We start from the raw sequence: 25,191 nt of genomic DNA, 5'->3' as shown, positions 1-25,191 counted from the left end.
GAAGCTGAAAAGTCCTTGACTAGTGCAGCAACAACTAAAACATCTCTGTATTATCAACACTGTTTTCAGCACAAATCCAAAACATAGCCCCATACCAGCCACTATAAAGAAAATTAACTCTATCTCAGCTGAAACCAGGACAAAGAGGTAGCCCAGATTTTTTTCACGATCTTAGTTAGATCTTCCATCTTATGTATAAGTAAGTTCCATCCCTTTAGCTATTGCTTGCATAAAAGGTTAACGCTAAAAAGGAATGCAATGTAACTTTTTTTGTTTTTTTATATAATGTATTCTAGCAGCTGCAAACAAGGGCATAATTGGCCAGCTCTTCACTGAGCATCAGTGACCACATAGACTTTGTTCTATGTGTAGGAGTATCAGTATTTTTTTCTTACTACTGGAAACCTGCAGACAATAAGTACTAAATTAACTGAAAATATTTGTGAAAGTACGTTCCACTGGGATATTAAAAGAGTATATTTGTAGAGCAGAAGGGGAGACTTTTTTTCAAGACATGAAAGATGTCTCTGAGCACTTTAATTAATCTGTAAATATCGCTACTTAGGAATTCAAATAAATCACATTGAACGCCTGCCAAAGTAGATAGTGCTTTTCACAAGAAAGTAGATGAAATATGTGAAACTGACTCACAAAGTTAATGTTTCCCACCAGTAATAACATTCACTTCTATGTACTTATGTCTGTTAACATGACTCACTAAGTTCTTCTGCTTTCTTTTGTGAGATGGATGGCAGCAGAATGAATTGTACAGTGTTTCGGAGCTGTATCTCAGCCAAGATTTTCCTGCCAAAGAAGATCTAGCAAATACATCTTAAGCAAAGTGTTAAAAGAGCTGGCTTTGCGGTGTTTGGTTTAAGACACTGTGATGTTAGGAAGGGGTACATATATAAGGTAGTATTTTGACACCATCACCACATAGGTTGTTCAGTTTAATACAGCTGCTGTATTTGGGGAGACATTCTGAATTAATTTGACTGTGTATATACTCTTGCTCTTGCACATATACAATGTCTAGTTGAAAGGAAGACATTTCAAAGGCAAAAAGGACAACTAAGTACCTGTTTTATATTCCTTTTGAACATTTCCTAATATATAATTGTATTTAGAAGGGGGAGAAAGTGTATCTTTGAGACTAAAACTGTAGTTTGGAAAATCTTGGTTCTTTTCATAATTCTGCTATAGATTTCCTCAGAGATTTTCAGCTAGATGCTTAGAATCTGCTACTCTGCTGTGTTCTGTTGCTAGTTTTGAAGGCAGATGAGAGGTAAAAATACCTTGCAAATTGTTTTTCAGTAGACTATAAAGTGAAGTGGAGGTATGTGTGGAGTGGAGATGGAATAGGCTGAGGGAACATAAGACAATGGCATGACTGTGTTGGAATGGAGAAAGAGCAAAAACTGGAGCGAATTAATTTTTGAAAGGAAAAGGCAATCTTGAGTGAAATATTTACAGTTAAGAAGGACAAAATGAGAATTGAATATTACTTCCTTTTCACTGCAGCTCATAATAAGCAACTCTGAAGTCATCCCATAAACTGCAGGGGAAACAATTGCCTTGAGTCATGTAGGCAGGTTAAATACAGAAACTGCAGCTTATTATTGTAGGGTGTGACGTACCAGAACTGTGTTTCCTGTTCAACTTGGATTAAGGCAGTTGGTTTCACAAGAGCTTTTGAAAAAATGGATGCGAGTTATTTTTGTCTTGTTTCTATGCCAAATATTCTCCATCCTCTGCCTCCTTTGTGCAACCTGATAAAAGAGCATTCAGCACATATCACTGTGAGTAAAACATTTTTTGCATTTCTTCAGAAGTGTTCTTTACAGACTGTTGTGGTGATTTATAGCTGTAATGGGGCAAAATAATGATATTGGTCATGATGCATTGAACATTTATACCCATCTATCTGAGATCAAAATTTGGTCCATAAGCTTTGAAAGATTTTTTTTCTTTAGTACTGTAGGTGGGTCTTGCTTTTTCATAGATGTGTTGCTGTAGAAAGCATGACCAGTAAGCAACACTTTACTTCTTGCTCTAAAATTATTTCAGAGATTTCTTTAAAACATTCCAGATTGCATTCTAAGGAAATGAGGCACGTTTCCACAGGTATGATCGTCAACTGCAGTTCTTATGTTCCTAAATCATTCATCTACGTGTAAAGTTCAGAAAGGCTAATATGAAGCAGGATTGCACATTAAACTACTTGTAACAGGTTTGTTTGGTTTTTTTAAAAAGAATTTGTTTTCCAAGGTGGGGGGCCTAGTAAATAGTCTGCAGCTGATGTGGTTGTTGGTACAAAGTGAAGTGTAAGAGCCAGACCTGGAGCCTTGATTACTTCACAGGAAAAAGTTTTCCATTTTTTTGGGTTGCTTTTTGTTGGCTGTAGTGCTGGCCCCATTCATAATGCACTTTGCAGCTGTCAGCTGAATATAACATGCTTTCTGCTACTGTACTGCACATGAAATCAAGGGAAAATTACCATAAATTTTCCACCCAGTGTACTTCCATTAATTACTTCTTTTGATAGGAGCTGTTGGGGTCCTGTTTCAAGAAATAAGACTGGAGTTTTGCCTGTCCCCTACTCCAGATATGCAGGGAGCCTCTGTAGACTGACTGCAGTGGTAGCACTGGCAGGGCCACTGACTTTAGGGAATTGATTTAGTGTTAATTCTCCCTTTGATCTTGAGGATGCACTGCCAGCATTTTAAAACTCAGCTTCCTGACTTATTTGAGCTTACACTTAAGCGGTGACTGCTCATTTCATGGCTTTAGTATTTTTTTTCCATGTTGCTGTTGATGTTCTGGACCAAAGAAACATAAATACCTTGAATACTGTTTAGCTCCTTTCAAAGGTTGTAACCTCATAATACGCTTCCTGATGATGCTGCCAGGTGGATTTGACTGGACTATCTGATGTATTTTTGTTGTGATTGGTGTTAGTCTGGTACTTCAAGTACTACTTGCATAAAAACAGTTTCACTGGAAACTTAAAAGCAGCAGTATTTTTAACATAATTACAGAATTGGAAATGGTAGTGAGCTGCAGTTTTGAAAAGTTAAGGCTGCAGGGATTAATGGAATAATCTCGACTGTTTTAAGGGGCGATACCTTCTAGCTTTAAGGAATGTCTGGGTGTTTCAATTTCATTAAAGTTGTGATATTTTCAGAGTTTGCTCAGCAAAACTAATTTAATTAGAAAAATCCTCTCTTTCTTGTGCCATGGCCTCACAAATCCACCTACTGTAGGAAATTCCATGTTGTGTTGATAGCAGGATTTTGTTGTTGTTGTTGTTGGTTGGTTTGTTTGGGGTTTTTATTGTTGTTTTTTTTTCTTTTTTTTGGACGGGTGGGTGTAGTAAACCAGGAATGCAACTTCTTGCATTCTTTTGTGAAATTTACTGGATAATAAAAATGAATTGTTTAGGAACTAAAAGATTTGTTCAGTAAATTCTTGTCAGCTAAAAATGTTATTTTCCTTGCAATGAATGAACAATTACCAAATAACTTAGTATCTGCGATTTTTAGACATGGAGAAAGTTGATTTTAATTTTGCTTTTTATAAAAATTACTTGCTCCAGTAGCAGCATCCATCCTGATTGAAGCAATTGAAGCAATTTCTACTCTTAAATTTAAGTGCATTTAGGTAGGGTTGTGGTTGATACAGCTGTTTTCATGTTAAGTATCTATTTTCAACAGGAAAGATTATGGCTTGTTGACATTTATATACCAGAAAAGAAACCACAATGGCTTTTTAAAGTTTAAATTTAGAAGTAAATGGACTGATTTTTTGCTTTAATATATCCATAATAATAATTGGACTTTCAGTGACTGGCAAATAAGCAGAAGCATTTTTCCTGTGGCTGGTAATGCTAGGTTTCTGCCATATTAGGTACTATTTGGATATGTAATGCTTTTGTTTTATTCCTTGGAATAGCATTTTCAATCTAACAAAATGTCTAAGTGAAAGTGTGAGCAGAAGTAGCGCAGTTAGCATTTCCATCACAAACTTGTCCAATGTAGTTATCAATATATTTAAAAACATTGGCAGCCTGGGTTGAGGGGAAACAGTGTGAGAAAGAAGGTTTGGGATTGAGAGAAGAGACTCCCAAACATAAACTGAGGTTGCTGCCAAAGAAGGGAACACGGGGGAAGCTTTGTTTCACTGTGTATAGCTGTATAGCTTAGTGGTGGGTGATTTCTTAGACCTTAATGGAGACATTATTAAAAGATGAATAAAGTCTTTTGTGGAGTAGTATTTTGGTAGCATTAATTTTCCTGTGTGACGTTCTAAAACAGTGAAAGGCTGACAGGAGCCCTACCTCTGCTCAGGACCTTATGGCTACATCTGTGCTGTGAATAAAAATGGGGCAGGGCACAGGCTTGAGTGCTCTCAATAGGATATTGTGATTAGCTTTCTCCCTGTGCCAAGAGCGGCATGCACATCAGGCAAGGATCTTTCTCCCCCAAACAGTGCAATGATAGCCTAGAGCTGATGCCCAGGAACACTGTCCAAATACCACCTGGGATGAAGGTGATATCAGGGGATGCGGCTTGGGAGTTTTTTCCAAGGCACAGAGTCAGAGAGATTTGTGTTGGGGGCTGTGGTGTTGTAGGGTTTCTGCATTCTGGCTGTTTTGTAGCATATCCTGAGTGATTTAAGCAAATCAGAGGGGTTAGAGTTGACCTGAAGACCACCTCACCTCACAGAGCAGTCTAGGAGGACAAAGTGCCAAAGCAGGCTAGCTTTATTGTACCTTAAATCTATTTGTCTGTTTACTTCCTTTTTCTTCAATTTTCTGGCCTGTGAGTGTGAACTCCTTTGCCAGCCTGCCTCTGTTCAAAGACATCATGAAAAGTGCATGAAGGATGAAGGCTGCTCCGTAATTTGGAGTCCTGTAAAGAGACTTATTCTGTGTATATAGAATCATAGAATGGTTTGGGTTGGAAGAGACCTTTAAAGCTCATCTAGTCCAACCTCCCTGCCATGGGCAGGGACATCTTTCACTAGATCAGGATGCTCAAAGCCCTGTCCAACCTGACCTTGAACACTCCCGGCGATGGGGCATCCACAGCTTCTCTGGGCAACCTCTTCCAGTGTCTCACCACTCTCACTGTAAAAAAATGTATTCCTTATATCCAATCTAAACCTACCCTTTTTCAGTTTAAAACCATTGCCCCTTGTCCTGTCACTACAGGCCCTGGTAAAAAGTCTCTCTCTATCTTTCTTATAAGCTCCCTTTATATATTGAAATGTTGTGATAAGGTCTCCCCAGAGCCATCTCTTCTCCAGGCTGAACAACCCCAACTCTCTCATGTGGGGTTCCTGCACAGTGGCAGGAAGGAGCATTACAGCTTCAGAAAGCCATCAGTCTCCTGATGCTTCAGAGACAATGCAGTAGCTTCTTAGCTGTGACTACTGTTTTTGAGCTTGTTAGCTAGTGATTTGGGGGAGTATACATGCTGGACCTCTGCATGTGTAGATGTGTCTCCCATTTTGGGGGTGAGTGGTTGAGTGGAGGAGGTAGTAAAAAGTCTAGAGTCTCTGCTAAGGGATAGCAAGTTTCTAGGTAAGGCAAAACTGTGTAGTTTCAATTGGGTTTTCTGTCATGCTTTATTAATATTTGTTGCCTTCTTAAACGAAAGAATTACTTTGTTTAGATCCAGTTATTTTCCACTGGTTACAAGCTCCTCAAAGGACAGAACCACAGATAAAAAGCTCACTATTATTAAATTTTTGTCCTTTTTGGCTATTTTAATGTTGACTTTCTCATTCGATCTCTTCTGAACCCTCTAGGAAAGTTTAAGGTCACTGAAGCCAATGCAAGTGCTTGTATTCTTTGTCCCAGCATCCCAGCCAGACAGATCTCCAAGTCTGTCACTACTGGTTTTCTGTCCCTGAAGCTGACTGATAGTAAGGCATACTAACAGTGTTTCTATACATCGCTTCCAAATTCTCATGAGTGAAGTTTACTTTGAGCTGATCAGTTTTCCATGGTTTCAGCAAAGTTACAGAAGCTATTAGCTATCCTGAGAGACAGCTAACTCCTTCTAACCCCTTCTGGAGGCTGCAAGACGGTATTTAGTCAGGTATGAACTCCCATGGTGATAACTGATGTATCTCCTACTCTTAATCCTTTATAATTATGCACACTCATGTGCAAAGGAGGAATAAACTGTTCAGGTTTTATGTATTTCTAACCCTCCACTATAGTGTCATCTAGAAAAGTACAGAAGACGTACTTCTTAAAAACACTGAAGAAGGAGACCAAAGCATACCCTTGTTACAGAAGAAATGTGATGAACAGAGCTTTTTAGTAAATACCACCTACACTGGCCTTTATGCAAAACTGGAGTCAGCAGAACAGAATGAATACGATCTAATCTCCCACCTTGTCCTGCCATTCCAGTCCCATGTGTTTATGCAAATATTCTGTCCCTGCTGCAAAACACCCCTAACTCAGGTTTCTGTAGCCAACCTGCGATCTGGAAGCAAGGACTCCCCTGCTGGTTTTTCAGAAAAATAGTTGTTGCATGAGAGTTGGTCTGCATTTTCAGACAGTGGGCCACCGTGGAGAGTTGAAGATTGGTCCTACAAAGTGTTTCCTTTTGCTGTCTGAAACCATACTGTCCCAGATTGTCACTGGGCCCTTAGCTAATTAGCTTGCTCTTGGCAGGTCAGCTGTTGTTTCTGCTATGCAAGAGCAATCAATCTTGGCTTACTTCCACCTTTTCTTACTAGCTGGAGTGAATAGGATGACATTGTCTCCATTAGAGGCCAATTTAAGTGACTCAGTTTCTTCCTAGAAAAACCAGTGTTTTCAGAACAGTTGTTCTACTGTTTCTTAATTACTTTACCATTTCAGAGAGAATGAGCAGAGGTTGAAATCCTGCTGTGTAGAAGAGATCTGATTACAGTGGTGGTCTCAAGCTTCAAAATTTATCTTTTAGTTTTGGGGCCCTGAAATTCAGCTACTTCATGATTTCACACTTTGCTTCACAGCCATGAGAGCTGGAATTCTTTTTAATGAGAATTGGGGTTGTCATCTAATCATGTACACTCTTTTGTAACGTAAAAAGCGAAATCTCAAGAATTGGTAATACTGAAAGTTTCTGAATGGCTGAAGAAAGCCAGCTCCCTCTGAAGCCAGTAAGAAATCTGAATGCTTCATATCTTTAAAATTCAGAAGTCAGGTGAAAGACTCATAGTGAGGAATACACTTGATCTCATAAATGACCAGTCTTTTACCTTTCCCTTCAATCAAATCCAATGAAAACTGTATGTTCTCTAGAGTGGTGAAATTTGATTTTTTGAGTAGTGTCCCAACACCAAGCTTATTTTGCCTCTCCAAGTAAGTGGGAAAAACACATCCTAATTGCAGCAAAGGATGGGAATGTATAAGTATTGTGGAATATTATGCAATTGCACTCACTTACCTGCAGTCACAAGGAATTCAGAAACGTAAACAAACATAGGCCGTGTGCTTGTCGTTTGTTTTCTGAAGCAAAGATACTGGCCTCTGCTGGAGCCCTGTCAGCATTGCATATGACAGGACTGATGCGAAATGGCATAGCCTGTGTCCACCTGTAACCCTTTTGTAACTATCTGTCACCTTCTAGGTAACGCTCGGCTGCACTTTCTGGTCCTGGTGACAGGCTGCACGTCGGTGGGAAAAATCCTGGACGCTGAAGTTTACAAAATTACTGCAACAGATTTCTGTCCTCTCCAGGAAGAAACCAAGGAAGAGGAGCGTGTTACTGCCTTGAAGAAAATACTGAACTCTGGGATGTTCTATTTCTCCTGGCCTAATGCAGGCTCAAACTTTGACCTGACTGTGCGTGCTCAGAAGCAGGGTGATAACCACTATGAATCTGGTAACTCGTTCTTCTGGTTAGTACTGCATGTTATACCAAAGTCTTCTGTCATCCCCACCTGTATCTTACTGGTCAAGCATTCTCAGAGGGAAATGAACATATGCATTTCAGGTGCACCTCCTTCATTTCATTGTCATGTCATTTTACAGGACATGTGGCGTTAGTGAATTCGTGGTAAACCTGGGTCAAACAAGTAACTTCTGTTTAATTAAAATTAATCTGATAGTGAAATGCAATTCTAATAACTGGACATTTTGTGTTTTTAAGAAGGAAACACAAGATGTATTGTTCACACTACAGAAACATGTCTCTACATGTCATGAACAGCTTCCCCTGAAGAAGTTCTTTTTAATAATTTGCTTTAAAAGTTATCTAATAGAAACCTGCAATTAAACTGTTCATAAATCCCATCATCTGTGCTGAAGTATCTTCTATTTCTTAAAAGTGTATGTATTTGAAGTCTGTAGTTTAACGTTTCAATAATGTGCCATACTTTTTATGTTGAAAACATCAATATTAATATGTTTACAGCTCAGCGTAAATGTATGTTGCACAGAAGGAAACTCCTGTGATACTCTGCTCTGTACTTCTTACTTTCTTGTGCTTATAAAGCAAATAAGTATTTCTTGTTGTGGTAAGTATTGGTTGAGTGAAAAGGAAAACACACAGATGCTGGGTTTTGTCTTCCCTAGGTGGGTTCACCGTTGATGTAATTCAGTTGGTTTGCTTTACAGAATGCTTGAATTCCTATACCCTAATTTTTTTATTTTTAAACAAAAAGATAGTCACACAGGAAGCATATATATACTGGAAATAAACGAGGGTTATATGATGCAGGTGGAAAATAACTGGCAGAGTTAAATGTGGGTGTGCTGCTAGAATGTGTGATAAGTCTTGTCGCCCCAAGTAGGTGAATATTAAATAAGCAAAAAAGTTCATAGTGGATGATAAATAAACATGAGAGAGTAGTTCATTCAGGCTAAATAATCTTTCTAGCTATGATGTGATTTTAACTGGTAAGATCTAGTGTTTTAGTTTAACTCAGAAGAGAGATATCTAAAACTTGCTTTCAACTATACTAATTATGCATCCCTCTCACAAAGCTCTCCAAGTATGTCAAGTTAGACATATGGCACAAACGAGCTGTGTTCCAGTGATGAAACTCCTAAGGTGTCAGTATCCCTTAATAAAGAAACAACTTTTAAAGCAACTCTTTTTACCTGTACTGTCTTTTGAAGCTTTTCTTCTTCAAAGATAAGTATTTGAACTTTCCTTCTTTGCTGCTTCTGGCTAATCTAGAAGTAGCCCTTGAAGAGGTTCCATTCTCCTATATGTTGTAGAACAGGGACGAATGGCGACAACATCACATTTAGGACAAAAAGATGTTCCAAAGAAAATTTATCTTGAGGCAATTATGTGATATGGGAAATTTCAGACCAAACAATAGATTCTTGAGAAAAGTAAACAATGGGATAAATAGTTACATGATGAAAAGTGTCAGATGACCTTAGTTGTAAGCAACACAAACAGCCTGTTAAATGAACTGCAACAACAACAAAATTCTACTGGAATTTGTCTGAGTGAGGACTTCCTCTGTGAGTAGAGCTAGGAGGAGGAGGTGAAAGAGATACCAAAAATTGTTTTAGAGCTGCTTTTTCAGTTGCATATTTAGTTTAAAAATGTAAGAATGACTTGCACCTTTTTCAGAGAAATGCTGTATTATAGAAGAACAATCCTTCAGGGGTTTCACTAGATGTAATAACTCATGTACAGATCTGCTGTGGAGCAATAAATGATCATAAAAGGGATTTTCTTGGCCCTCATCTGTGACTAAAGGCACATTTTGAAAAATGAAATGAGGAAAACCATCATAATAGAAGAGACTAGCATCATTGTTAACCAGGCATGATAGATTTTTTTGGTTGTTGATCTTAAAATAAATTGAAGGTTAAAACAGACATTCCTCTTAATTTTATTAGCACGTTTGGCAATATCTCCATTGACCTATGGGTCTAGTTTCTGCTTGGAAAAATTTTCCTGAAAATCCTGGTGGGTTTTAAAATGGCTCTTCATCTTGTAGTGTATGCTAAGGTCGGGGCAGTACTGTTCAAAAAATAATTAGCTTGACAGCACTGTAATTTATGAAAAAGATTACTAAATATAAATGTATTTCTGGAACTGAAAGAGGTGACATTTGCATCTGAATTTATGAGACAGAGGTACAAGATATAAGGACTGTACCTTGGTGGCAAATTAAAATTTGCCATGTTCTGTTCACTGTAGTAGTTCACAAGGATTTCTTCCTGATATTTCCTGGTTTTAGATAAAGTAAAGGTACAACAGAAAAGGGTCACAAAACATTAACTGCTTAAATTAGTGATTGTTGTGGGGTGGCACCCATGCCTGTCTGTCTTATTTTATTCAGTAATGTATCTGTATGTTGTTGAACTTTTCAGGAACCAGCTATTGCATGTGCCCTTCAAACACTACCAGGTGAACTGCTCTGACTGGTTGCTGAAAGTGATCTGTGGTGTAGTGGACATTCGCACTGTTTATGCTTCCCACAAGAAGGCGAAAGCCTGCCTCATCTCTCGCATCAGCTGTGAGCGAGCTGGTGCCCGGTTTCACATTCGAGGGGTCAATGATGATGGACATGTGTCTAACTTCGTTGAGACAGAGCAGGTAAGCGAATGTATCCAATAGCTTTGAATAATGCAGTCCACTCAAGTTTAATTGGGGCAGTTTCCAACAAGAATTAAAGGAGTTCAACAAGTGTTTTTTCCAAGAATATTTAAAATATTATTGTATGACAGATGTATTTGTTCCTGCCCATTAAGCATTTCTTTGCGATCTGTTTTTTTTTCTGTGTTTCTGACTTTTCCATGCACGCAATTTTCACTAATACTTTTGGTTTTGTTCCTGAATGTGAAAGTCTGGCCATTTGATATTGTGGTGAAATATAGACATGGGTTTTTAAACCATTCAGAGAGCTCTGTGTGTTAATTTATGCAAAATTTATGCTTTATATTCCCCTTTGCTTTGTCCGGTATTCTCTTCAGTGAGAGGTAGTAAGACACAGGTTTTATACATACATGGCAAATACCTTATTTCCAGCTGACACAGAGACAAAATATACGGGTGAAATGCACTCAGCACGCTCTCTTGATTGACACAGCCAAACAAAATAACACAGAGTCAGTTGGTTTTATTACACATAGTTTAGCTTACGACATTGAAAGTGAACAAAAAGCAGTGGACCCTGAAGAATTTGAAATCTTCTGTGCCAGCTGAAATGAGTGCTTTCTTATTCAAGTATAATCACCTTTTCCTTTTTGAATAGAAGTAGTAATTGCTAGCAGTCAGAACCATCATACAGAAATGGATGTCTCTATAAGCGGCATAGATAAATGGCTGGTAGTAGTTATCAACAAAGGACAAGGATCTGCTCCTAAAATTTGGTTATTTTCAGTGTCTTCTGGGCAGATCTACAAAACTGTGTATGTAGTGTAGATTGTTTTTATATGTGTATGTATGTGTCTATATATGTAGGTGCACATACAATGAAAGTAGATTGCTTAGGTGATGCTCATAAGGGGAGGCGGGTGAGACATCTCTACATGACACAGTGAGTGTAGCATAGAGTTCAGCTAGCTGTGTCATTACTTGTTCCAGAAGACTTATAGCTGTGTCACTGTAGGACAGTGCCTGACTGCAGAGGGTGGCATCCACCCTCAAAAGTGCCCATACTTTATTTAGCACTAGTATTTCCTCATGGCATTGCATGAGCATAGCGGCTCATACTCAGTGCTGTCCTTTCTGTTATCCCACTGCATGAGGCAGGCATGCCTTCAGGCACCTGCTTGTTCAAAATTCAGCAATGTTTGGGCACTTTCAAAATTTCCTCTAAAATGTTGCCTTGATGGTACAGCTTTAACCTCTTCACCTGGTTCTGCCCAAGGACACATGTAGAGCTACCTTAGACTTGATGGTGCTGCATTGCTCAGCAGAAGGCCTGGAGGAGTTGCAGACTGGTATTTCCCAGTCTGCCGGTGAGGTTTGATCCCCAAGACATGCTCAAAGCATGCACAATGTTACACATATGACTTTCTGCCCAGTGGTCAGAGTTCTCATCGGGGATGTGGGTGGCTTTTTGCTCATGTCCCTCCTTTTCCTGGTTTGCCTGCATTTTCAGTAGGCTGGCCTGGCAGCTTTCCAGTTAGTGTTCAGTCTTCCACAAATTCTACTTGTTGGATGCCAAACTCTTCCCCTTCAGTGCCTGAGTCTCTAATGTCAGCCTCTGAATTCTCTGCTAATAATTCTCTTTCGTGCCTCTGCTCCAAAGCAACTGCAAGTCAAGTCCTGCAGCATCTTTATCTTTCTAGAAAGTCTGTCAGTGCATTGGGAGATGCAGATAGGTCTGCTCACTGAAAAGTGGAATTTTCTCCTGGAACTTGGAAACAGGAGAAGGGACATATGCCATTTTAAGTAATAACTTGGTACAGTCTGCTCTTTTAGTTGAGTGCCTTCTCATGAGCATTAGTGCAAAGTACGTTACTCAGGATTTGAAGAATGTTCTCTTGCTGAAATGAAGAGGAAAGAAAATGTTAGAAAGGGTTGTCAGCTTTCTTTCAGATCAGTCTTACATTCGCAGTACTGCACTTAGCACTTGTCTAATTATGGGAAATACTTCTGCTATCCTGCTCACTAGTTGGGTCAGAAGTATTTCATTCTATTTAATTATATTCCTGGAGTACATTATGTTGCAAATGATTAGCATTAAAAATAAGATGGCCTTTGCATCCCAGCAGAAAACCTGGGGATTGGCTCCTGGTGAGTGGCAAAAACAGTACTTGGTTGCTAATGCTTCCCTTAGCTGGGGCTGGGTCAAGCTCTTCACTAGAACTGCTGTGCTTTGTTCCCATTCAGCCAGGGGCTGCCGTGAAGTGGGAGGACTGAAAGCTTTTGAGTGTTTTGCAACTGGGTAAGCAAAAGCACAAGAGTGAAATGGTTATAGGGTGAAAGGCTCGAGTAGGTTGAAAATTATAACAAGGGTTTGCAGTTTTAAAGGATTGTGTGGTTTTGTTTGCTTTTTGATTTTAAAGGAGAAAAGAAGGTTGATGTTGCTAATGGTGATAAACACTAGTTTTACCAAACTGCGTGTCCTAAGAAAGCAAAGTTGGGCTAACCACTGGGATGCCTGAGGTCCAGTTCAAGCTGGCATCCACTTACCATTAGGAAGGAAGAGTCCTAGAATAAACTCTCTCCTACTTTCATAGTAGACTACTGACTAATCGCCTGTGAGGTAATATCTTGGCTGAATAACATTTTGTTTCCATTTGCTGCAGCCTGTACAGTATAATGGCATGCTGGCTGTGTGCTTTCATGGATAAATAGCACCCTAGGATTCTGAAAAATGAGGACTTGTCCCCCCTTTATAGGAATTACTTCTAACATTTTTCTGTTTTTAGAAGAGGGAGAAACAGTTAGTCTTATCTCCAGGCAGCTCTTTTATGCATAGATGGTATGCTTTTGTCTCCCACTGAGTTAGCCTTGTGACATTTTAGCTCTGCAATGAGTCATTTTTTGTGGGCTCACTTAACTGCTGTGACTCACAGTGTTTGAGAAGAAGGGGGAAAAAGTTAAATATCTCACTTCACTTTTGCTTTTCAAAAAAAAGAAAAAAAGCTACTAGTAGATCTTTCAGATATTTGAACATTTGGCTTGCATCTTTACAAAGAAAAAAGAAGAAAGAAAAAATGGTAGGAAACACTTAAGGAAAACCAAAACATGAGGGGAAGAGAAAAGAGGGCTTTCTTGAAATCTCTCTAACGTGTACTTCCAGATCTGCTGCTAGTATTTTGTAATGGGATTGCAGCCCTTTCTACTTGCAGTGTTGCAGCTAATCCTCAAGTAGTTTTAAAATCACACTCTGTTTCCCAGTGATAGCTTAAATGTTTCCCTTCACCCTTTCTTCTTCCCCTATTAATCCCCTAAAGTTGAGACTGTATCACATTCTTTTAATTCTTTTCTGCTGATAGCGTTGAGAAACAAGCGTGCTTTCTTCATTTAGTTTGCGTGCCTGTCACTGTTTACATTTCAGCTCCTCCCCCAGTTATCCTCCAAAGAGTCGTGCTAAACTCTTAATATCTTAGTATGTGACTTACGGGGAACAACTCTAATTTACCAAAGGTAAATTAATGGTTTCAGTTGTTTTCCCCATCATGGAACTGTTCAATAAAGAAAATGGAAACCTTGACAAGGCATTAAAAGGAAATGCCATGAATTTGGATTAACCTTCCCTTTCTTCCAGTTTAAGAAAAAAATGTCAAGCAGGAATTAAGAAAAATGATCCCTATTTCACAATAACTCTTAGATGGTGTTGGATAGCTCTCCAGGAGACGAATGGATGCAAGCATGTGGTTAATTTATTTTCTGGATCAAGTTTTAGTATGGCCCCAGGCAGGGCAAAGAGGATTATTTTGGCAAGTATATCCTTGGATCTCATGGTCTGAGTTAAAGGGACTCATAGAGAGGTATGTTTAGGCCATCTGTTATCCATGCTCTTTGTGGGTTGTGTGGCAGAGCTGGGGATACCAGAACAAGCCGTGTGAGTATCGATTTCATCATGGACTCTGTCTCTTTGCCCCTTGAGTCTGTAATGAATTTTGCTATTTGAAGTTGTAACTGGATAATTATTTCCTTCTAATGAAGCTGAGTGATGGAGATTAGTGAATAAATTATTCCAAGCGATGAATGGGAGCAGCACGCTGGGATTAGAACACCAGCTGGTTGATGTAGATGTTTGCTTCTTGCTCAGAAGCGATACCAGTTTGCTTCTTGCTCAGGAGCTTGCTAGCAGTACCTGCGGATGAAGCTTGTGTTACCAGGAAAGGTCTTTGGATCACAGGAGCAAGGTCTGGCCCTATGCAACAGAAGGAAAAGATTGAGAAACGACCTCTTGAACTGTCAGCACTGTCACCTTTGATCCTGGAGTTGGACAAGGAGACCACAAAGAGTCTAAGACAGCAGAAGTTGAAAGAAGAACACGGCAAATTCTAACACCAGAGGCCAGAGGACAGGCAATCTATTATCCTCAAACCCCTAAGAGGTCCTCCACATGGGTTAAATATCCAGTTGCTATTATGTTGTCTGATGGGAAACTGCAGGAAACATGTCTAAAAAATCCATCCAGCTAACTGAATTGGATTGTTCTATGGGCCAGACCCTTTGAGATTAATGAAGTAGTCCTCGAGCGTTTTGAGGATTTCATAGGAATGAACATTCTCCCTGGGGCAAGTAGGCAACAACTTGCAGTCATTTTGGATCTAAGACAAAAGATAAGACTCCACCATAGTTTTATGAAGTCCAAAGACAAAGATTTAGCAGTATCTATCAACCCTAATGACAAAGCGTTGTCCAAAATGTAACTGATTGTTATTGAACTGTTAGAGGAAAACTCATGTGATCTTCCTGGATGTATTTCTTGTCCATGAGTTAAGGAAAACAGAGGACAGGAAATTCTGGAAATAAAGTGCTTTTTAAGAAGGAATAGTTTCTTTTCGTAAAGAACTGTTCATCTTTTGTGTAGTGCCTTAGAGTAAGAGAAATGGATCTGCTAGAGGACAGGGTAATAAAGTCAAAACTAGAACGACAAAAAAGTAGGACAGATGTGTGCTTGTAGAAAACGTGACATTGTGAACCAAAAATGATCAAGGTTTGGAAGAATATGAGAAAAGAAATTCTGTACTTAACCATGCATAAATGCTGGTATTGCATAAGCAATGAAGTTGGAATCTTTTATTTATGAGTGTAATTTTAATCAAGATGTATTATCAGTGCTTAAAGATTTTAACAAATGTGGTTTCTTATAGTGCATATGGGTGTTAAGATTACGTCCATTCCTGAACTGGAAAGTCTTCTTAGTCTCAGTCTGGCAACCTGCTCGCTTAAGACGTCTGCTGGTAGGAGGGCTGTTGCCACTATTATTGTAGCATCAAGGGGTGTACATAGTAGAAGGCAATGTCAAGAACAGGGGTCATGTTCCTTCGGAGTGGTGAATGAAGGATAGTGGGTATTGCTGAAATTCAGGGAAGATTTGCACAGTTGTAATGCTTAATGAAATGGTTACAGTCTGTTTAGGAAGGAATGACTGGCAGAAAAGGGTGTTACTCTCCCAGTCGTTAAAAAATACTAGGTCTTTTTCCAACTCACTGGCAGCTTTGAAGAAAACAATTTTGGATTCATCTGGGTCACAAAAATGAGGTGAGAGGATTGTGAAAGACCACAGGATTGCTCCAGAGAACAGAATGATGAGCCCTGTAAGTGGAAAGAAAAAAAAGTATGTGCTAATGTGGAGAACTTTCTTGTGAGTGACTATGTTGGAGGGGCCATGCTCCCAGTTTGAAAACATCAGAATTTCTAAAAGCATAAAAATGTCAGTTCTTTAAAATGCCCTATCATCGTAGAAGAGTTCTGTATTAGACCTCATCCTGACAGAGGATGTCCCCAGTCCATCACATCAGGATGTGGGCATCCTGTTTAGATCACAGGAATGATCCCCAAATAGTTTGAATTTTTGTTGTTGTTGTTCAGTTCTCCAAATGGACAGCTTAATAGAGCAGAAAACAGAAGAGGTAATGGGTGAAAACCAGTGAATAGAAAATGTGAGCGACAGTAGTAACAAACCTCTGTTAACTCTTACGATGTTGAATCACTAGTAAGTGGGAATATGAACATCTGTTAATGCAGAAAGGCAGAAATGTTTGGTCAGGTTTTTTCTTCTGTATTTGGTATAAAGAATGCAGGTTATATATTCATGGTCTGTAACTGTGATGAAATACTTTCCATTTAAACTGTAGCTCAGGAAGATGTTAAACTGCAGGTATTAAAATTAGAATTATTATCTTTTAATCAATGGGTCTAGAGGATTTGCAGCTGGGACTTTTAAAAGAGCTGGCCAAAGAGATACTTGAGCTGTTGATTTTTCAGTTAGGTATGAAAACAGGATGTTCCAGAAGATTGTAAAGACGACTAATCCTCTGTAGCAAGCTGTTTGAGTGGCCAAATTGTAGTTCATATGAAGCTTTGTCTCTAATCATTATCATTAGATGTTTCATTTCAACTCATCACATCACTAAGGTGATGATTCGTGTCAAATTTTGAAGTGAGACAGTCCTGACTCTTTTTTGCATCGATTCAGGACCTGATCGTCATTTAGTGTGAGTCAGGATAACGCTGGGGCTGTCAGTGGAGCTACACAAATTTGCTTTACCTTAGAATTGGCTCCTCTGGGTCCATGACTGTGAATGAAAAGATGATTCAGTGTTTAGAAGTCACTGACTCATCTTGGTACAACCTGTCTCAGTGAGGATGTGATAAAGAGGAAGAAGGTGGGCCTGCTCACTCCTCCTGTGGTCCAATAGCAGGATGAACTTTTCAGAGCACAGAAGTGCAAAGCGAGGTGCACCAGTGTGTTGCCATGGTAATTAGCTCCTGCACGCAGATACTGGCAATGTTTAGAAAACTTTACTGGGAGAGCATGTTTTAGAGCCACATTACTCAAGCTGTGAGGCAGGCCTCATAGGAAAGCTTCTCTGAGCAACCCCTCTCTTGCAGGGGGTTGTGCTAGGATGAGATGCAACCGAGAAGGGTTCTTAGTTCATTGGTGTGAGGCTAAAAACATTGAAACATACAGTTTTCCACTACATCTGGGCTAGCCATCATTCTAACACTGACATTGTGTCCTTGACAAAGCCTTTCATCGTAGTGAAATGGGGATAATTGTAAGTGCTCTGCAAAAAATTGTAAAGATTAGTTAGATAAAACTGGTGACAGAATATTTAAATACCTACTTCTCTGGTGTAGCTATACTTCTTTTCACATGTGTAGCTCTAAAAATTGTACATTAGTAGTGATTATGAAGATGAGAGGTCAAGGTAAATGAAGGCACTTCCCCTGAGCCATCCAGCCAGCACATCTAGTGGCAAATCCAAAAGCACAAACCACATTAAAGCTGTAGAGTAACCCATTTTCATGTTCTTTTCTATTTTGGGAGCTACTAGCCAGCCAGCAGCAGTTGTGCTAAATGATATGATGCAGTTAGAGAAGCAGCTACCTGGATGACCTGGATACCGTTCCTCTGCAGGGCTGCAGAAGACTCATTGTCATGCATGAGATAACGGAGATGTGCATCATGTGTATCATGTATCCCCCATGGAAAACAGCCAGGATTCCACTGCTAAGTATAGGCCAGGGGAGTGAGCCGGGCTTTGCACAGTTGCTCTGTGGTCATGCTGAATCTGAAGATAGTACCTTTTGTGCTAAGTTAACATATAATGTAACACTTTGCTTGGGGTCTGGTGGAGGGGGAAGGCAAAGGGGGAAATCAGTCTTTATACTCCCCGTGTATTTGACTCAAAATCAGCTTGTTAGCAGTGATCATAAGAACAAGTATTAAGGGAGAGTTTGAGGTCTGGTTAGGGAAGGAAATGGGGAGTTTGGAGCCTCTCGCTATAAGCCTCCTGGAAAAGCAGTAGATCACATGCTATTCACTGTATCTCAGAATGGGAGTGGCAAAGCTGCTGGTTTCACTGAGATTTATTTGGACACTCTGACAAGACACAACACACAGTGAAATAAGAAATAGTAAATAAAGCAAGAGATAAGCTTATCCCACACCTGACATTACCCATCATCAGTCACAAGGAGCAATGACATTTTGCACAGTTAAGTTTTGTGAGAGAGACAGAGGGAGAGTATATGGCTGGTCTTCCTGAGTGTCTCCACCAGTAGATCAAATCCATCTTCATTGTGGATGAAAGATTCCTTCCTTCTTGCCAGTGGTGGTGTTCTAAATTTTCTCTCATTTCTGGTGAGTGGTGAATTGAATCTGCTGTGATGACATGGAAGCAAATACGTTGTGCTTTATTCCACTGCCTGTGAGACTATGGAAAAGTGGCTGAGCAGTAAGTGGATACAGTGAGATACATGGTTTACTTTTTTTACTCTTTGAGTTCAGTGTCTTAAACTGTCACCTGATCAAGGAGTCACAGACTGATAGATCTAACTGCAGAACTCCTTCCCTTTATTTTATTTTTGCAGACAATTTACTTGGATGATGACGTCTCTTCCTTTGTGCAGATTAGAGGTTCTGTTCCACTGTTTTGGGAGCAACCGGGGCTTCAGGTAAACAAATAATGAAAAAGCCTACCTTACCTATCTCTCTTGCTACTTACAATTTAGAAGTTACATAAAACTTAATTGTTTTTTTAAATCAGCTGCAAAGCTCATTCCGTGAAAATGCTGAGCTCTTTCATTTTAGGTTTACCTTGTAGGAAATTTTGCACATTTAGATAAACAGAACTAAACCAGGCAAATGGCTATAGTTAACTGAGGTTTAACATTTACATGTGTTACATGTGCCTGTTACACATTTGTAAGGGACCATGTCCTAATGTCCTAAGCTGACGCTTACAGCAATATCTTTATAACATTTTTGATTTCATTTGGAATAACCTTTCCTTCTGAAAGATGTGGTTGGCTTGATAATATTGACCTCCACAATAAAACTGGAGTATCTAGGGATACCAGGAGCTCTATAGGAGCACGTTACCTTGAAACAAAGTATAATGTCTGGATGGTATGTTCGCTAGATTTCAGTCAAAAGGGTGATGATGATCTAATCTGATCTTCTGCAAGGCAGAGATGTAGGGTTTCATCAGGATATAATTGCATCAAGCCTAGCAGGTTACATATGGTCTGTGACTTACAGTTTATGTACAGTTACAAGCTCAAATAAGAATCATCCTAGCACTCTTTGCATTCTCTGAACAGAGGGATAAGCACTTGGAATGAGTATGCACATATATGCATATATGTTAGTAGAGAGAATACGTAATATAACTGGTTTTTTAGATTCTTTAAAGATTATTTGATACTTTTTATCACTAAATCTAGCACCTAGGTACCATTCAGAACTACTGGATTTAGCCCAAAAGGAAGATGACTAAAGGTTCTGTGCTGTTGTGTGTTAGCACCATCCAGTGCAATACTTGCTTCTTTTTATAAAGCAGGTCTGCCTGTACGGTTGTGCACATGGCCTGCCCATGGTGTAGCTGTATCCAGCACTCTTGTTCTGTATGTTATGAAGCCTTAGAGCTTTTCTCCAAGTATTTTTGGGTAGTGGGTAGCATGTCTAGTTAAACAGAATTTTCAACTTTTTAGTAGGGACACAGTCTGCTTTTTTGCCTAATCTGGATTAGGTTATGCAGCTTTCATTTATGTTGGTGAATACTCGTAACTCTTATTCCTTGAATGTGAGTGTGCTGGCACTGGTGTTAGAAAGAATTGCAGAAACCAACCTCATGAAAAACAAAGGAAGATGATGAAGTACAGGAAACAATGCATGATCCTATAAATAATTAGCAGTGTAGGTTTTGGAGAGGAAAGAAGCCCTCTGCATACTGTAATAACAGTAGCTAGCATTTAAAAGGAGCTTGAGGCTACTCTTGTTGACATCCATATTAAAAGTCCTATTAGATAGATGGCACAGGATTTCATCCTTCATATTTTCAAAGGACTGTTCTGATGCTTTTTAGCTTCTGTAAATAATGAAAGATGAAAGAACTCAGGACACACAACCCATGGAACTGTCATAACCGTAGCCTTTTCTGCCGAGGGAAGGGCAGGAAGAATGCTGGGCACACAGCATGCTCATGTGAGGTGATGTGGGATATTTGCTAGAGGAAGCTGGCGAAGGGATGTGATTTTTTTTTTTTGGCCCTAAAAAGATGTGTCGGTATCCCTTTGCTTAATGATAATCATGTTTGCACTTGTAGTTGTAAATGTTGTTGTCTAATAAAAGCTGTGGCTTTTGTATTAAGGATATTATGTGTGTGGGTGTGTGGAGTCTGTTAGAGGTGTCTGGTGCTGTCAGAGAGATGTTTTTCTCTGAAGGAAAAAGGGAGACATCTAGTGATTTAGGACTAGCAATTTAAGAAGTTATTTCTCTCTTTCTTCTCTTTCCAATATTTTATTTTAGGTGGGTTCTCATCATCTAAGGCTTAACAGAGGTCTGGAAGCTAATGCTCCTGCCTTTGACAGGTAAGCTTCATTCCACTTCGGCAATAACACAGCAGCCTGGCATTTAACCAAGATTCCACAACTTTATGCCTTCCTAGTAAATCCTAAGAGATGTAAAACATCTCTCAGATGATGTTGCCAATCCCCCAGGTGTTGTGGGATTATTAAGTGGGTTTACTTTATTTATTCACTTATTTTTGTGCATTTTCCTTTCTGTTTTCAACGGTAATTGAATTAATTTGGTCTCCTGGCTTGTTTCTGTAAAAGCTAAGAAATACTGAGTGGTATGCAAAAGGAAGGTCTGTGTAACCCTTTGTGAGCCAACAAATGTGAATTTACTCTTAAGGTACACAGAACATATGTTCTTTACCACTGTAACCCAGGTAATTAAAAAGTAACCACTGCTTCCTCTCCAATCTGGATTTGTTTTTCTCCTCATTGTTTTACTGCTATACAGAAATAAGTGTCTTATTCTATGATCATATTATATGATGCTGTCATGCTGATGCTTTTCTACTTTACCCAAAGACTGGCTTCTAAACCTTTTTAAACCATTAATACTCTGTTTGTCAGCTGGAAACTGTAAAAAGCGCCATACATTAGCTTGATTCCTTTGAATGACTGACTATGAAGTGCTATCCTTTAAGGGCAAACTCCCATGGATGTCAGTGGGAACATTGCCTGAAAAGGACAGGAAGGATTTGGCCTGTGGGAAATTTTCAACTTTTAAGTGCCAGGTCATGTGATTAATTTCTATTTTGCTTTGGTTTTGGCAAGTTGGAGTTTGTGTTAATTTTGGGTAAGGCCTGTTAATTCCTTCATTTCATTTACTGCAGCTGTTAGCAAACATGACATTACTGACTGTCAATAGTTTTGCAGTGCTGAAGACCCCAAACAAGGATTAGAATCTAAAGGGAGTATGCACCATAGCAGTCCCTGCTCCGAAGGGTCTTAGCCTACATTCTCCAAGCTTTTTAAGGCTCTTAAATCCTACTGAATTCAAATGCCTTTGAGACCTGTGGTCTTGTGGTCATCTGGTGCCATGATAACTTGCCCTGCCAGTGTCCCTGAAGCTCCATCTTAGAGGTTTGCCTTCCACAGCAGATATAATTTATATAAGAATAAAACAATAACTTACTCAGCATCCTTTTGTGCTGCCCAAGAAATTGAGAGTACCTCAGCAAGGAACAACCCTATAAGACCATTTAGCTCAGAGAATCTTTTCTCTCTGACCCTGATGCAACTGGTGAATAGCTTTCTTGTAAGAAACATGAACATGAGGATCTACTTGCATATTCTTTCTTTCCCTTGTGCACAGTAAAGCCTTTAGGTTAGATGAAGTTAGGGATCTCTCTGCTTACAGGTCTGCAAAAGATAGTCCTTTGAAAATGGGCAAGGAATAAGTAACTGCTTATATGGAAAAAGACATTGAAACTTAACAACCTGCTACAGCTTTTCTGAGAGTGTTGGAGTGGATTTAGCCTGTTTCATTTTCCCATCTGGTAGATTAATGTGTTGAGAAGGCACTGTGAGAAGCAAATGGTAATCTTGTTAGTGGATCTTTTTCATCCCTTCTCCCTGAGAAGTCCTCGGGGAGCTCTGCTTACAGTACTCAAGGAGGTGACCTGAACTTCAGCAGTTTTGTTGTAAGGAAGCAACATTGGCGGAGAAGTAGGACCTTGATGCTGGCATCAGAGGGGTGCAAATGTATGGGAAGAGTTGGCGTACAGAGAACTGGTTGCAGAATCAGGAACATAAATAGCATCAGAAAATATATTCAGCCATGTTTCTTGAAGACCATGCTGATAACTTTTTATTTGTTTTCTTCCCTTCCGTGGTTTTCTGTGTGGCTTATTTCTGGTTATAGGACTTAAAGGTGCATGCCAGAAGATGTGTGCTTGCTGTTTTTCTGATGCTTTGCCATTGCGTGTCGCTTTGCAGCATGTAATAGCTTTTCATTTGTGTGTTTATTTTGTTTTTCTTGTCTATTTCTATCCAGCTTACTCTTAAGTACTACTACAATGTTGTTAGTACATGGTGGAAGATGGCTTTAAGATCTAATTGTTTCTTGATGAGCCAGCACAGCTCATGTAGCACACACATGCCAACTTGAAAAAAATGTATTGAGGGGAGAATGGGTGCCTCTGCATCTGGCTAAAAGCTCTTGACTTTAGAGTCCCTAAATGTCAGGCTTTGAGAGGTTGGGGATATATGCCAAAAAACCCCCCACTTTATACTTGTCTTATTTTGTGTTTTTCCTGGAGAATCTGGGCCAGGCCACTTGGCTAAAAGGACCTTTGGTCTGATCCAGCACAGCAGTTCTTGTGATTGCTAACCCTCCTGCTTAATTTAATTAAGTTGAGAGTGAATGTCTCAGTGTTGCGGTAGCTCAGAGATGTTTGAACCCTGTCACCTATGATGTGTGTTTGTGCCTCTCTGGCCTTGGCACAGGAGTCCTAGACCCATTGCTGCTGCTGACTCTTTGTAGGCTCAGCACTGCAAGATGCTGGGCAATTCCTGTTGAAGTGTACTATGTTTTTCTCTCTTCTTGTCTTTCGTATGTAGTTCCCAGGCTGACAGCCAAGAGGTGGGAGCATACAAAGGGCAATACCAAAGCTAACAGTGACATAAAAGATCTGGGGCCTGTTTCCTAACATGCTGCTTTCTTTAAGTTCAGTACAAAATACTGTGTCCATTAATTGCGTACTTTTGCCATTTGTACTATTTAATAATTGATTGCAAGGAAACTGAGGAAAATGTCTGTAGCTGCTGTGGCTGAAACTTTCTGCTGGATGGAACAACCAGTGGTCTCTACTTCTGTATTTTGAAAAAGGTATGCAACATAACATGGTTTTGTTTAGCACTTATTATGGTTGCTTTTGCTGTAGGCATATGATGCTTCTGAAAGAGCAGTATGGAAAACAAGTGATCGTTAACCTGTTGGGAAGCAGAGGAGGGGAGGAGGTGCTCAACAGAGCTTTTAAGGTAAAAGCAAAGATTCCCCCCCCCTTCCCAGTGGAAAGTGACAAAGTGAAAGTCTTCCCCTGTACAGAGTATGGCCAAAGAAAGTGATTATGACTCAAGCTTGCAAGGCAATGAGGAAGGTACAGAAGTGAAGTCTGGTCCTAGCTTCTGTTTTCAGCTTCTTACTGAATTTCTGCATGACACAGATAAGCCTCTATAATCTCTTGATTTCCCTATCTTTAAAATAGTTTTTATAGTTTATTTTGCAAAAATATTGAAATTTAAGGGTAAGAGATGATCACTTGCAAAATGCTCTAATAACTTATGAGGTTACAAGTCTGACTTTTCCTGCTGGTTTAATACTGAGATTTTATCAAACACTCGCATTCTTGAAGACAGTGTTCTGGCCAGTATCGTACAGAGATTAAGTCAGAAACAGGGCATCTCTAGAATAAAGACCTTGCATTCATTCATTTATTTGAAATAAAGATCTGGTTTAATTGTTAAACTTTATTGATGTTTAAAAATAAATACATTATGAAAGCACTCTGTGAGCTGAAAGAATTTAGACTGACAGCACTGGAAACTGAAGTTTTGTACCCATTCAAAACGACCACCTCTTGGTCTTTTCTTTACCTTTGTGCTTTAATAAATGGATGTTTGGAGAGAATATATAGTTAATTTTTACTTTGATTTTAAAGAGCTTGAATTAAAAAGAAAGTAATTCATAGGGAAATGATTAGGAATGGAAACTTTTCTCCTTTTCTGTCATTAGTTTATTTCTTTTCTTCTCCATCTTCCTTTGCTCGTATACCTTCCTCTTCTCCCAGCTCTTGCTGCAATCTTAGTAATTCTTATCAGAGTTGGTTCAAAATATCCGTGTAATTACTGCTGCTGGGTTTCCTTGATCAGAATGTCACCGCTACCATTTGTTTATGCAACACGAACAAATGAAAAATTGTAAATGACCAACTTACCTTCAGCTGTTACCTGAATCAGCTGTTACCAGCCCAAAAATCAATACTGTTCCCAGTAATGCTGTTCCTCTCGTAAGCATCCCCTCTAACAGATTTGATTATGTTTACAGTAAAAGCAATGCTGTAGTGTAGAGTTACAAATACTCTGACAATGATGTACGCTCAGGCAGTGGGTAAATATCATCCTCAAGTGCATTATTACTGCCAGCAGCTGTAAAGGCAAGTTGAGGTGTGGACAACAGAGAAGCAGATACCAGGTGTTTTTGGCTTTTGTAGCAGTG

At 39.4% G+C, this 25,191-nt stretch overlaps 1 protein-coding gene across 3 annotated transcripts in view; it reads left to right on the top strand.

Moving 5' to 3' along the window:
- The window catches only part of SYNJ2 (synaptojanin 2), a 68,374-nt gene that overhangs the window by 13,179 nt on the left and 30,004 nt on the right, over positions 1 to 25,191 (top strand). For 2 of the 3 annotated variants that reach the window (XM_072856029.1, XM_072856028.1), the window contains exons 3-7: positions 7,635 to 7,905; positions 10,346 to 10,571; positions 18,990 to 19,073; positions 20,929 to 20,990; positions 23,858 to 23,954. In XM_072856029.1, the coding sequence (XP_072712130.1) occupies positions 7,635 to 7,905; positions 10,346 to 10,571; positions 18,990 to 19,073; positions 20,929 to 20,990; positions 23,858 to 23,954 (740 nt within the window). The remainder of the gene's footprint in view (positions 1 to 7,634; positions 7,906 to 10,345; positions 10,572 to 18,989; positions 19,074 to 20,928; positions 20,991 to 23,857; positions 23,955 to 25,191) is intronic. The other variant, XM_072856030.1, reaches the window with a different exon arrangement.

This window comes from Ciconia boyciana, chromosome 3 (genome assembly GCF_034638445.1).
Source record: "Ciconia boyciana chromosome 3, ASM3463844v1, whole genome shotgun sequence".
Lineage (NCBI taxonomy): Eukaryota > Metazoa > Chordata > Aves > Ciconiiformes > Ciconiidae > Ciconia > Ciconia boyciana.
This window is presented reverse-complemented; position numbering and strand designations above follow the sequence as displayed.